The 14,956-nt window shown below is 44.4% G+C and overlaps 1 protein-coding gene across 1 annotated transcript in view; it reads left to right on the top strand.

Moving 5' to 3' along the window:
• CFAP20DC (CFAP20 domain containing) overlaps window positions 1-14,956 on the top strand; it is a 476,046-nt gene that overhangs the window by 186,983 nt on the left and 274,107 nt on the right. Inside the window, exons 10-11 of the mRNA XM_082266497.1 lie at window positions 2,544-2,709; window positions 7,700-7,792. Coding sequence (XP_082122623.1) covers window positions 2,544-2,709; window positions 7,700-7,792 — 259 coding nt within the window. The remainder of the gene's footprint in view (window positions 1-2,543; window positions 2,710-7,699; window positions 7,793-14,956) is intronic.

The following is a 14,956-nucleotide window of genomic DNA, read 5'->3' as shown; positions in this document are numbered from 1 at the left end:
TAGCCATTGTGGAATGTGCTAGCCCTGACTGTCCCGGGGGTATGTTTATTGAAAAATGGTTTCTGTGCCCGGAACTCCGCTTTAAGCGCACAGTGGGGTTGATTTATGCCCCGTACACACGTACCGATGGTCGGCATACAAATGTTCCTCTTTTCTCCCCGGGATGTCGGTGTCTGCTGAAAAGTGCAAAGACAGCACAAGGACAGCACAAGAATTTTGTCCGCCGACTGCAGAAGTGATGTCATGTAATGGTTAACTTTCCCTGTGTTTTCTATTTTCTGAGCATGCCCAGTCTTGCAAATCTGCGGTCTGTCGGCCGAATTGTGTACTGACAGGCGAACAATCGTCCGTTCTGGTGTCGGCATACAAAAATTTTCATGTTTGCAAGAAAGACTTTTGTCCGCGGATTGTGCGCAGACATCTGTCGGAGGCACCATACTAACACGCGTACAATCGGCAGATCCTTCGTCCACCGACGTTTGTATGCCGACGATCGGTACGTGTGTACGGGCCTTTACTCAAACTGGAGAGTGCAAAATCTGGTGCAGCTCTGCATTGAAACCAAACCAATAGTTTTTTTTTTTTTTTTTTTTCAAAGCTTAGCTGAACAAACTGATGTTAGAAGCTGATTGGCCACCATCAGGGCTGCTGTTAGAAATCACAGGCCCTCGTACAGCCTACCTGGCTGGGTCCCTCCGAATATATCAAGACAATATTTTCACTTAAAATACACTAAAATCATTATTAGCGGACACAAACATAACAGAGAACCTGTGTGAATTAGCCCTTTTTAATTGTTTTTTAAAAATTACATTTAAAAAATGCTTACATTTAAAAAATGTAGCACCCTCCTAGGTAGGTGCTAGGTAAAATATATATACATATATTTTATGTATATATATAAGGCTCTGTTCTGCTTATCAGGAGAGCCTGATCTGTAGGTTAGCCTGTCACATGCTTCCAGGTGTGACCTGTTGAGTCTCCCTACTGTATCCAATGAGGGACCTTGTTGGACAGTGGAGGAAACCTAGCCAATAGCACACCAGGGTTTATGACTGTCCCAGTGGGTGGGCATTGCGGCAATGCATCCTGGGATTAAGAATAAATCTGGAGGGGACATGTGACAGGGTGTCTTTTGGCAGGAGCAAAGTCCCAGGAGGAGGTAGACGGCTGTCTCTCCTCCTGCTGAAGTGAGGAAGGTGGTCCAGTCAGTCGGCCTAGGGACCAGGGGTTGAGCTGTGCTGAAAAAATCCAGTGTGCTGACCAAGCGGAGCTGCTGGGCAGAATACTTCTGGAAAAACAGTATCGTGAGTACTTAAGGATCTGTACAGGGGTCTGCCTAAGAGAGGGGACCACTCCAGAGAGGTCAAAGGGATCAAGGAGCCAGTTAATCCAGTATATTACAGCAAAGGGGGTGCCAAGTTGTTAAGCCCTGAAGATAAGGGAGTAAAGGGGTGCCAGGAAGGGCCCTGAAGTTGTTCAGCAGTACAGTCTTTATCAAGGAATAGCTTTCCTTAGGAAAGGATTACCTCAGGAAGCTCAAGTGACTCTTTTCACAGCCAAGTGTCAAGTGAAATAGCGGCCTAGCCGTGACGAGCTCAACTCAGCGTTAACCAGCGTTAATCAGCATTAACCAGCGTTAATCAGCATTTTTCAGACCGTCTCTGCCTGTTGTGCATAGTTCAGTTCAGTTGGAGTATCCCACTCATCCCTTCTCCTATCCAAGTTCCTAATAAAACCTAAAAACCAAAGAAACTGGACTGGGCCTTGTCTAAGGTAAACACACTTGGAAATATATTCTACTGTTGCTATGGGTAACCCAGGGGAACCCACACACAGCAGCTCCCATGGGAGTAGTGCTACAAAAAAAATTATATATTTTTTTAAAATGTTAAAAATGTTTACAATTAGTTTTTTTTTTTTACTATTTTTTTAAAATTATTTATTACAATGTTTAATTCTTCTTTTTTTATATACATTTTTACAGGACAGGGAAGCCTGCAGCGCTGTGGGCGGGGGGGGGGGGGCACAGTGAAAGGTGGATGCACAAGAAGGGGGGATCAGAAGCAGGCAGAACAGGGAGGGGTATCAGTGAAGCATTTACAGGAAGGATGCCCTGTGTCTGTGCAGCTGAAAGCAAGTCTCTCCCCCTCCCGCCAGCTTTCAGCTGCTGCAGAGAGCCACACAGGGCTTCCTTCTCTAATTGCCCTCCACCTGACCACACTGATTCCCCGTGCTGTTGGGGCCCCCCTGTGTGCCCAGGCCCCCTACAGGAGGACTGGTGGTCCCCCCATATCAGCGGCCCTGGCCACCATGCAGATCTGCACTAGATTTTGCCCTCTCCAATTTTAGTAAATCAACCCCATTGTAGCCATACTTATTCCTTTCTGCAGGACAAAAATTGGGTTAAAGACAGGTAAAAAGAGTGGAGGGAGGTTAGAATCAGCCACAATTGTGTTTCTTTTTAAGTGACCTGTGCAGTCAGGCCCAGGGTATTATTATATGTTTTAAAATATATATGCTTTGGTTTTTTCCTCATTAAGTCAACAAGATCTACAAGCAGATATGAAAAATCCTTACCACAGCTCTCCCCGGAGAAGGGAATCGGAACAGATGCAAGAGTCTTATCACCAAAACTGACTCTGATTTCAGATCAAAAGAACAAAGAAAATTTACAGCAGGCCAGACGAAAAGACCAACAACGTCAAGGTAATAAGCGGTTATGTAAGTGTTCATTTACTATGTTATGAGAGAGAAGTCACAGTTGGCAATCATTGCCAGCCACCCAAATTCCCCAGTGCCCCAGTACTATACTCAAGCTATAAGGTTTTTTCAGGCATACTGGGAGATGCGGCATACCCCGGTAACATGATTTTGTCTGTTTTAGACCCTCTGCCAACGGGGTTTGTTTCAATTGAATGTAATGAGTATCTTCCAAAAGGACATCGATAGAAGAGAACTAAAAGGCCTTGATGGCCTCCTTAGATTGGAATGAAAATGCCTCTTCAAAAAGGTTTTCTATACGCCCAGACTTTTCATTATCAAACCATGAATTAACTCATTATCTGTGCCAGAAATTGGAAGGGGAAAAAAACACAGCCTTATATATACTGGCATTTTTATGCACATCAAAACAATACAAGGTATTAAAACTTTGCTAATACTGGCAGTAAAGCATTGAATGCCTATGGTAATGCAGTCCCTACTCCATGGTTTCTCATCCAGGGTTACGTGAAACCCTAGGGTTCCTCCTGAGGTTGCTAGGGGTTCCTTGAGCAATGGGCAATTTCTGCCGCTCTGATAAGTTCCCAATGATACCATTGTTCCTTTTAGCTATCTGTAAGGGGGTAATTCTTCCCAATGATGAGAAGAGTAAGGAGCATTCTTCCCACTGACTGTCACACTAATGTGTCATGTTTTTGAGCTATACAGTCTATAGTACCCTATTTATGTGATCCTGAAGAAGCGGGGTAGCCTGCGAAACGTTTAGATCAGCGTACTATGGAATTACTAATCAACTGAATCCAAACTTTATATCAACTTCATCCCCTTACTCTGTATTGTATAATATATAATGACATTTTAATGTCCTTTTTTAATATGTAATCCAATACAATTTGTTACATTTTTATACAAATCCAGTGTGGACTCAGTTCTCAATCATATTTATAAGTCCTATTTTGTGGATTCACTCTCTCTGTGTATCGGCAATTAAACTGGGACCCACTTTTTTCTTTAGAAAGGACAATCCTTTTCATTTTTGCAGCTTTTCTGCATCTATGACCTTGCACATAGCATTTATTTAGCTATATATAGTAATTTGATCATATTTTATTGTTTTTATTCCTTTTCCCCCTATAGCTGTAATGAAATCTCCTTGTAGCTGAAGTCAGGTACAATTACCATTTATTAAAGAGTTCCGCTTCATACAAAGAACGACTTAGGTCCCTACCCACTCATGGCTTCTGTCAGAATTATAATATATGAAAGATCCATAAAGACAACACAAACATTATCTGAATAAGGATGCCACTCACCAGGGAGGGGTGGATTTACTCCATACACACACTGGAACCAACCAGAGCCTTCTTTTTCCTTTAGTGTGGACACCCCCTTTAATTATTGAAATGTCTGTGGATCCAGGGCCTTGCTTATAACATACATAGTTATATATAGTAATTTGATCATTTTTTATTGTTGATATTACTTTCCCCCTGTAATAAAACCTCCTAGTAGCTGAGGTAATGTATTATTACCATTCAGTAAAGAGTGGTTCTGCTTTCTCTGCATTCCCCCTTTGCATTTTCTGTCTCATAAGAATACATGCAAAACGATTCAGAATTATGAATCCATTAACTTAAAAATGGGAAAAATGCGTACATCAGGCAAAGCGGAGCCGGAGATCTGTCATGAAAATGTAATTTCTTTCATGCCATGCCTTTTTTTCTCCATTGAGCCCGGAGGTTTATCACAGTTACATTGTAGAGAATATTAGATGATGTAAGCGTAGAACCTTCATATCACTCGCTCTTGCCCAAGTAGGTGATCATCTAAGTCAGCTGCTTGAGGCATCGAGGCAAAGCAATGCCTGGAAATATATACAAGCAAGCCATCACTATCAACCACACTGTACTTTAAAGCATAACACCACAGATCAGACCTACTAAATGGAGCAGAGCCTTCGGGCACCTTTCGGGTAAATTGAACTAATACAGCTGAGCCTGCCTCAGGCTTCTTACTGCTTAGCACACATGGTCCCGTGTGTAGCCTGCTATGTGGAATCTGTAATATTATAGAAAGGATTAAGATGAAAATAGTGTCATATTTAACTAATAACATTCATGGCGAAAATTCTTGTAACACTGGTACGTTTTCTGTGGTGATATATATAATACAGTACATCTCTCCGTGTGTGTACCAGGAGATCCAGTCTTATTCAATTGCATCTTTAGTGGAGAAAATTCTTGTGAAAATGGGAAGGTAGACAATATCCCTGTTTTTTTTTTTCTGTTATGAAAATTTGGGGCATTTTGGAAGGCTGGTATTAAAGAGAAGTATGGTTCGATGCTGCATCTATCCCCTGCCGGCTCTAAGACCAAGAACTAGGTGGTCAAACACAGCTGATCGCTCAGCTCTTGGTCTTCAGCTTGCAGAGAGCTAATGACTGTCAGTCATTGGCTCTGTACTCTGCCCCTCCAGCGCCAGTTCTTAGTGGCACGCTGAGAGGCTGAGCCAGCTGCCAGTCCTGGCTTCTGGGTGGATCCCAACCATATAGTCCGGATCTTTTTAGAGACTAGACTGGGTCTTTGATGCAGTCTGTGCTTTAGCCCGCAATCAGCTGAAGAGGGGTCACAGGCAGGCCTTGGCAGCATTTCGTAAATTAATTAGCAAGGCTTACTTATATCTTTTCTGAGACATGGGCTCAATGGGAGATTGAGTAGGATGACAGCAGGATCATCAGGTAGGGCATACCCAATGATTTGCTTTATGATTTCAGTAACCTGTTTCCAAAAGGGTTGAAAGACAGGATAGTCCAAAAAGATATGGAAAAGAAAGCATTGGAGGGTACCACATTGCCAGCAGTTAGGGTTTTGCTGTGGAAAGAATTCAGCCAAGGTGAAATTCAGATGGCAGCCCTCCAGCTATTGCGGAACTACAATTCCCATGAGGCATTGCAAGGCTGACATTTACAAACATGACTCCCACAGGCAGAGGCATGATGGGACTTGTAGTTCCACAACAGCTGGAGGGCCCTCAGTTTGACACCCCTGCTATAGGATATCTCCTGGTACCTACTAAAGATGAATGTTTTATGGGCGAAAAACCGGATTCTGTCTTTTTGGTTCGCCGGTAAAAGAACGCTGTAGATCGTTTTTCAAGGTGGTGAGAAATCTAGGGTCACCTCCCGAGATCACATTCATTACTAAATATTATGAAGAGGATAGGGAAAAGTCGCCTCTTTCATCAAGACAGACATGTTTAAAAGGTGACAAGTCCCTTGTGAGTGCCCAGTGTTGGTGCACCATAGGTTGCAGAGACTGCAGAGAGAGTGTTCCACTGTTGTGCAGATATATACGGTGATGCTCTAACTACCCCTTGCTCAGTCCAGGTACAAAATATCAGGTCAAACTGGCCTGGGAGGATATCCAGATGTCCAATGATGGGGGTCATGGTTAAAGAGAAACTACTGACATTAATTAGTGATAAGAACTGTTCAACTTCCCAGAGCCTCAGGCCCATTAGAGGGTGTTTGACCAGAGATCTAGGCGCCTGCTCTCCTGCCCATGGGAGTCACAACATTGAGACAGGGGAATAATCCTGTTCAAGCAGGACCCATAATTTGTATTCACCATGTCTGTATCAGTCGATCACCGTAGCCATATGGACTGCAGTGTAATAATATGCTGGGTCTGGTAACCCCACTCCACCCCTCACCTTCGGCCTAGTCAGAACATCCCAGCGTATTTTGGGTGCTCTACCTTGCAAGACAGACATAATGAGTTCTGATGTTATGGTTTGTAAAAAAGCGTGTAGAACACGCACTGGTAATGTTTGGAGTAAGTAAGAGCAGCCATGGCATCACATTCATTTTTAAGATATTGTACCCATCCCCCCCAGACCAGGAAAATTATTTGTTGGTGGAGGAGTCTAGGAATTTCCTCAAAGAATGCGAAAGCGGGAGGTAATTTCGTTTAAATATCAGGGAAGGATCCGCAGGAGTATGTGTACCCAGGTATTTTATGGATTGTAATGCCCAACTAAATGGAAAACTAGGCCGAAGGGTCGTCATGATGATTTTCTCTAATGACATGTTCAAAGCTTACATTTTTTTGTAGGCTTACCTTAAAATTGGATAGTGTGCCATATGTGTAAAGTTCTTGTAGGAGGAATGGGAGGGAGATTATTGGATTAGTGATATAAAACAATAGATTGTCAATTTAAGCTGCTACCCTATGATGATATCCTCAGGCTTAAAGGCCAGGGATATCAGGGTTAGTCTGGTGCAGAGAGAGTTCAAGAGGTAGGGGTGGAGAAAAAGGAGTACACTGATCTTCCAAGTGAATTGCTGTGCAAGTGTGTTAGCACAAGTCTGATCATTGGTGGACAAGCAGGCTGTGCTCTCAGCACAGTCAGAAAACTGACCACACTGGGATGGATGTGCTTCTATGCCTACCGTGGTCAGATTGAAATAGAAAAGCAAAGGGGCTGGTATGAACATCATGTATTTCAAGCAAAGGAAGCGATATAAAGCGAGCAGGATACTTTTTAACACAACAGGCACATATCAGAAATATGAAATGTTGGGGTAACATATTATTTAAGCTCAGCATCTTTTATATCAATGCGCCTTCTACTTAATATATACAAGCTGTAGGGAAGTTAACTACTGAGCATGTCATATCAAACATTCATAGGCTTCTGAGTCTATTTACATCTATGTATTTGTTGGTAATGTGTTTTCTATTGAAGCAAATTTAACATCATTAACATCTCATGACATACAAAATAATGCACACTGCCGCACAGTGTAAAGTTAGTTGATGTGTGTTTTGATGCATTTCCATTGATTTCAATAAATAGTGCATTAGGTAAAAATCCATGTGTGTGAATGGGCCCAGAAGATTAGTCATCTGTTTATGGATTTGCCAGGTGCAACTTCTTTAGATATAACTATGTGTGTCATCTGTGCTACATACAGACTACCAGCCACATCCACCCCAGGAGCCACCAACAGAGAGGAGCAGAAGACTAAGGAGTGCAGGAAGGAAAGAACAAACAACACCGACTCTTGGTAGGTAACTTGAACTGTATTTTACATGTATATGAACTAAACTGATAAAATAAAAGGAGATAAATAAATAAACACATCAAATACAAAGTTTAGTAACAGTTCCTGCTGTAAGGCCCCTTTCAGAAGAAGCGGATCTGTCCAAGCGGATGGGCATGCTCAGCGGAGGATCTCTCCACTGATCCCCATAGAGCACAATGGGTGATCCGATCGGGTCTGCCTGAAAAAGGGATAGGCTGACCCGATTAGTCCACTGGTGTGAAAGGGGCCTAATGGTAAATGTATGTTGAACTTTTAATGACAACTCTAAGGCTCCTTTCACACCAGGTCCACCTGTATGTTTTTCAGGCGAACCTGATTGGACCACACATTCTTCTCTATGGGGCAGCGGATGTCAGCGGACATGTGTTTACTGACACCCACCAGGCATCTGATACGATAAAATCCATTATATGTTCGCCACCGTTCAGCAGATCGAATGACAATCGGATGGAAACGGACATGCAGTCCATTTCTGTCCGACCGTCCCGTAGAGAAGAGCGGGGCTATGTCCATGTTTGCTCTGCAAAGCGGAGTGGCCTCAAACTTGTCAGTCGTCTGTTCAGCGGGGATCAGCGGAGGCAGATCTCCCGCTGAGCAGGCGGATTCGATTGGATGGATGTGCTTCATCTGAAAGGGGCCTAACAACTTTAATCAATTTTATTTTAGATTTTACATTTTATTTTTTTTAAGTTAACAAGGTGATCTTGTGTATAGAGTTTTTTTCTTACTTGTATGATATCTTTACTTTACAAATAAACATTTAAAACAGTGTTTCCATGAAAGTTAGGTTAGAAATCATGCTGGACATATTTATAAGAAAGCCCAGCACTGACTGCTCACTTTTAATTGCTCCTGTTTAAAAAAAAAAAATCCTAGCTGCCCATATGAACTAGATGATAGGGAAGGGGTATTGCTCCTCTGAATCATTCAGTTATATGTGGGTCAAATAGCAGGAGATAAAATCACATAGATTTTTTTCATAGTATATGTGCCCAGGGGCTGACTGTCAACTTTCAGCCAGGGGGCAAGTACAATCCAGAGGCCCATGGTGTAGCGACTCGGCCCCCCACTCTCTCCCTTCCTGGCCTTCTCCTGATCCCCCATTCCAGGCTGAAGCTCCGCTCCAGGTTCTCTCTACTCACCGGCAGACCTGGCCAGCAGGGGCAGTTGGGGGGAGCTGGGACAGAGAAGAGTCTCCAGTGGGGCATGGAACTGGCCTCTGCTCAGACACAGCTTACACCATCCATGCTGGGGGGAAGGGGGGGGGGGCTGCGCTCTGTCCTTATCTTTATCCCGCACTCAGTAGGTCAGCAGTGGGGACTTTTTACTTCTCTTCACCAGGAATTCTTAGGCATATCTGTGGCAGAAGCGGTGCAGCCTTTTTATGGGGCATCAGAGTGGCCCGGGGGGCAATTGCCTCCCTGCCCCCTGGCCCAGTCCTCCCCTGTATGTGCCACATGTAAATTATAGAAATATCCATTATTGCTGCAGTGGTCATGGTTGGACATAGATACCTTTAAGATAGTAGAGTACTGTTTAAAATATTTTACTCTTGGTACTTTGTGCCGAGTAAATAATCTCCTCCTGTGACTTGGTAAAGCTGCAGTGTCACAGAAGGGAGGAAGAGAGTGTAAGCCAGTGATGGTGAACCTTGGCACCACAGATGTTTTGGAACTACTTTTCCCATGATGCTCACCTACACTGCATGAGCATCATGGGAAATGTAGTTGCAAAACATCTGGGATGCCAAGGTTCACCATCACTGGTGTAGGCTTTGCTGGTCAGGCAGACAGATCTACTGGAATGCAAGCCTCCAGCTGTGAAATTCCAGTTTGAATTACTGCTCAGTTCCTGTTTAGAGCCAGGCACAGCTTGTTTGACATGCATTTTCATATTTTTAGGCAAAGTCTGGCCACAGATTTACTGTAAAAATAATTGCATTTTTAGGACAAAACAAAAAAAAATAGAACATTGTGTTTCTTAATCCTATTTGAATCATTCTCAATAGCTATCAGTTATAAATTAAGGATTTCTAAATAGAACGCATCCCTATACTCAGAAGTGACTGGCAGGAAAGATGTTTAAAAAAGAAGGAAAGGTAAGGGGGAAAGTGGGAGTAGATAAGAACATATTTCTGATGGGAAGGAGGGCATCCCAGGGACCCTGTAGCTGTGCTTGACCCCTGCTTATCCCTACTGGAGACTGACAGCTGAAAGCATGAACATCTATAGCCATCATTTCTTTGATATATGCTTGTTCTTTGAAGAAGATGATTCAGATGGCTTAAAGGGAATTTCAATTTTTTTTGTACATTTTCTTTATTATTATATTAATATACTACAAACATTTTTTAATTATTTTTAGTCAGGTAAATATTACATTTTGGCTTTATTTTTTTATTTTTAGCACTTGCAGTAGCATTTAAGGCTTCTCTTCAGCTTTTCAACAAAATCTTGGTGTGGTGTATATTTATGTCGATGAATGCTTGCTATGCTTAACATTGCATTGATAGTATTCGTTCATGCAATCACCCTCTGCATGGTTCTCTTTTTTACTGAAAGAAAGCCTATGCTTTTCTCATTTCATAGTGTGGTGCTTGGCAGTTGCCCACTCAGGGACAATTGTCTATACATGTGGCAGGAAGATAGTGCACATCCCTGTGTATGCTGCCATTAGTATTGACATTGAGTTTACACAGGGTGTCTACTCCCCTCTTTTGGTGGTAAATTGAGTTTTGGGAGCAAAGAAAAGATGAGTAAACTACTGGTAAAAAAAGTTTTAGAACACCACCATTTTTCCAGTTTTTATTGAGGTCATTGTAGCTGTATTAGTGTTGTTAGTGCAAATAAAAAAAGCATCACGGACAGTACTCAATTGTCTCCAGTTTTTATTGAAATGTAAACAGTTCAAGCAAAGTGAATAACCCAAAATGGTACAAACAGGGCTGTCTTTAACACAGGGCAAAATGGGCAGCTGCCCCGGGTCCAGTCATTGTTGTGAGGCCCAAAGCAGCTGCCCCTTGAGCCCCCAAATAGTTGATAAGTGAATTCAAGAGGGCCCAAGAAAATTTTTGCCCAGGGTCCAATAAATATTAAAGACGGCCCTGGGTACAAAGGTAAGCAGTAAACTGCCACAGGTGAAAATAAATTAGTTTACAAAAACTAAAAAAATAAAAAATAATGTACATTTCAGAGTTATACAAAAAGCCCTTTTCAGGGAAGATGTAATGGTTTAACCACTCACAGTTGTTCTGCAGCAATGTAAGTAAATTAAGCCTTGAAAGTTTATACTAACAATTCCTACAGATGTCTTGGCTTTTGTTGATTACTTACAAACTCTCTGTCTGTATAAAAGCAGTGTTGAAACAGACTGTGTTTCTACACCCTCTTAAAGCGGTTGTAAACCCAAAAACGCTAAAAAAAAAAAAAAAAAACCTGCAAGACAAAGGCATAATGAGCTAGTATGTATCGCATACTAGCTCATTATGTATTACTTACCTTAGAACAAAGCCCCGACACGGACCCCCGGACATCGCTGCGAGCGCTGCCATGATCCCTCGGCATCTCTTCCGGGGTTCGGCGGCTCTGACGCTGTGATTGGCCGGAGCCGCGATGACGCGCGGGAGTGATTTTCCAGCAAGCTCCCGGCAAGCAAAACTGAAGGTCCCCCCAGATTTTCAGAGCGCATGCACCGCTCTCGTGAGCGGCTGCATGCACTGCAAATATCTCCTAAACCGTGCTGGTTTAGGAGATATTAATTGTACCTACAGGTAAGCCTTATTATAGGCTTACCTGTAGGTAAAAGTAAAAAAAAACATGATACTACCGCTTTAAGCAATATTTGGACAGAATTGTACTGCAGGAAGTAGTATATTGCTCTCAGAATGGCAAGAAATAGGAAAACCGACCATTATAACCCTTTAAAGTGTAGGTCTTACCTTTAGAAATATTGCAAAGAATAGCCAAGGTGTCATTGAGTACAGTGTCCTACACCATCAAAAGGCACTTGTATCTTGGATACTGTATATGAGATTAACTATACTATAATATATTGAAAAATAAAAAAAGGCACTTGCAAAAGGGAGGAACAACAGCTTGCATGACAGGCGGCTCACAAAAAAACACCTTTAGACAACGCTTAACACTGATCGAAGTAAGGGAGTCTCAGTTTCAACTGTGAAGAGAAGACTTCAAGCTTCAGGTTTGACAGGTCGAGTTGCTGAAAAAAAGCCATTGCTTAGATAGCAAAATAAGAAAAAGAGGCTTGCCTGGGCCATAAAGCATCATCTGTGGACTACTGAAGACTGGAAGAAGATCTTAAGGAAGGATGAATCAAAGTTTGAGATCTTTGGTTCATCATGCAGGGTTTTTGCACTCCATTGAGGAGGTGAAAGGATGGTTCCTTGGCATATGACACCAACATAGAGGAGGAAGCGTGATGGTCTGGGACTCTTTTGCTGGATCCAGAATAAGCAACTTGCACAGAGTGAGTGGCTTCCTGAACCAAAACTACAACTACAGAATTTTCAACGCCATGCAATACCCTCTGGAATATGCCTAGTTGGTAAGAGGTTCATCCTACAGCATAATAATTTGTTTTGGATAGAGTGCAGAGGGATTAGAAGGCTTGTCAATTTTTTTAAATGTATCAATCATTTTTATTGAGTTTAAAAAAAAAAAAGGGTATACATCCGCAAAATACGTCAGAGTGTACAATCACAATAGACAAATTACCGTTTCTGTGAAACCTAGGATGATAAAGAAGTTATTGTTCTAACTGAGGACTGCAATCAACTGCTGGACTGGGTGACGGACTGGATAGTCTAGGTCCTTAAGGTCTCCCCCGTCTGGCCAGCGAGCGCTTGCAGGCCTCAGCTCTGCGCTAGGTCGGCCGTGACAAAGCCCCACTGGACAGGGGACACATACGACCTGGTTGTAACCTGAGTCGCAGCATTCTTCCTGGCCGACCTCACCTCATTCCGGTGGAAAGGTGATCTGTCTGGAGCGGTGCCCACCCAATTCCACGGTATAGTAAGTAGTTATCCCCCTCTCCCCCTTGAGGGTTTTGAGGTGGACATGGACCCCTCTCTGGGACGGTGGGACCCCCAGGTTCCCCTCCTTCTCCCCAGCCCATCTAGGGTCACCCTGGGTCTTCCGTACCCCCCCCATCCCCCTCCCTCCTTGGAGGTTGTGAGCTTTTGCCATGTGCTATGAAGGGGGGCTTACTTTGGGGCTGCTGCTGACCAATTTTTTCTGGGCGCACACCGGGGGTTGCAAAGGGTCCTTTGTCACCCTGGGGGTTAGTGACCTGGGCAGGAGGGTCCTAAGGGCTCCCACGTGTCGTGTTGGGCTGGGGGAACGGATAGATTCACATCTGTGGGTCTGCACTGCACGAGGCCCAACCCACCGAAAGTTTAGGCTGCGGCTTTGTGAACTACTGGCCGGATGCTGTTTTGTGAGGCCCAGTAAAGGTGGCTGGAGCATCCGCCCTCTCCCCCATTGTTCCTGGGTGGTCAGGTCCGGTGGGCTTCCTCCCTAGGTGGCGGAGCACTCTTAGTAACTTAGGCCGCGGCTTGTGGCCTATTGGACTGCGAAATGCTGCCTACTAGGCCTGGCAGCCGAGTGGGAACCTCCGGGGGGGGGGGCCTGTGAGTGTCCTGTAGCCACCCGCCTTCCCTTGGATGGGATCTCTACAGCTGGGCCTCCACCTGAATTTAGGCCGCGGCCTACTAGGCCATCCTGCCAGCTTGGCACCTTCCCTGCAGGGGGGGGGGGTGCTGTGGGGGTGGTCACCTTTATTTGATGACAGCATGCTGCTATTATTACGTAGGGGAACCCCCTATTTGCGCTACGGACCCTCTATGTACCTTTCCTGCATGGGGGAAGGCGCGGCGGACCCCTTTAAGGGGGCCATTTATTTTCATGTGGGCCTCTATGGAGGGGCTTGGAGGGTGACAGGGTTTTGGGTTTTTTTTTAGTGGGGTCCAGTAGGTGGTCCATTCATGGGCCCTGGGTCGGCGTCCCCTTACGTGATCGCAGTCGGCAACCCTCACCTGCCTGTTATGTGTCTATGCAACAATTCTCATTGTTATGTTTCAGGGTGCGCTTAGTATGTAGTGACCCTACTGGGTTTGTGTCCACGCACTTTGAGTGCTCTGATTGTGAGGATGATTCCTCTTCTACTGCAGCTGTGCATGAAACGGTGCTGGTGGATGCACTTATTGCATCGGTGCGGGCAACTTTAAAAATTGGAGGATGCAGCTGTTTCTGCGTTGGAGGTGCTGGTCCCCTTTGGTACATGCAGCTCCTCTAAAGCGGCAAAAGGTGTCCCCTTTTTCCACCTTCTTGACAAAATTGTCGCGAGTCAGTGACCTGAACGCATTATGTCGGTGCCTAAGCGTTTTCGCTCAGACGGTATCCCTTTGAAGAGTCCCTGTTAAAAAAAAAAAAGTGGACAGTCCTACCTGTGATGGATTCTCAGGTTTTCGGGTCGAATAACTCCACTCTAATTTGGGTGGAGGAGTTTCCGGCTTTTAAAGACCCCTTTGATGGGAAAGCTGTGACTTTGGTCCGCCATATGTTTTGTGTGGCCTGTTCGGTCCTTAGGCTGGTGTTCACAATAGCATTGGCATCCCAGACTTTACCAGAGTGGGAAAAGCTTTTGTCCAAGACTATGGAGGGGGAATAGCTTCCCCCTGCCCTTGCGAGCTGGTGGACCAGTTGGTCTAGGGGTTGCAGTTTGTCTGTGGTGCCTCTCTGGATGTAGCTCCCTTGGTTTCTAGGCTGTCTGTGACAGCAGTGGTCCTTGGGCGCATGATATGGCTGAAATGCTGATTTGCAGAACAGTCTTCCAAGACGGCCTTATCTGTGCTACTTTTTTGGAAGATTGCCTGTTTGGATCTTCCTGGATGATATCATTAAGGGTCTTACAGGGGGGGAGAGTACTCTTCTTCCACAGGCTGCCAGGGGCGAGGAGTCTCATCACAGAGAGTGGGTTTTTCCAGACCTGCAGACAAGCCCTCTTCTGCCTGAGGGGGCGCCCTCACCCATGTCTGAGGTAGGGGGACATCTTCACTTCCCTCCTGACCCATGGATCTCCCTGATTCAAGACAGGTGGGTCCACAAA

Source organism: Pelophylax lessonae (assembly GCF_965119305.1).
Source record: "Pelophylax lessonae genome assembly, chromosome: 8".
Classification (NCBI taxonomy): domain Eukaryota; kingdom Metazoa; phylum Chordata; class Amphibia; order Anura; family Ranidae; genus Pelophylax; species Pelophylax lessonae.
This window is presented reverse-complemented; position numbering and strand designations above follow the sequence as displayed.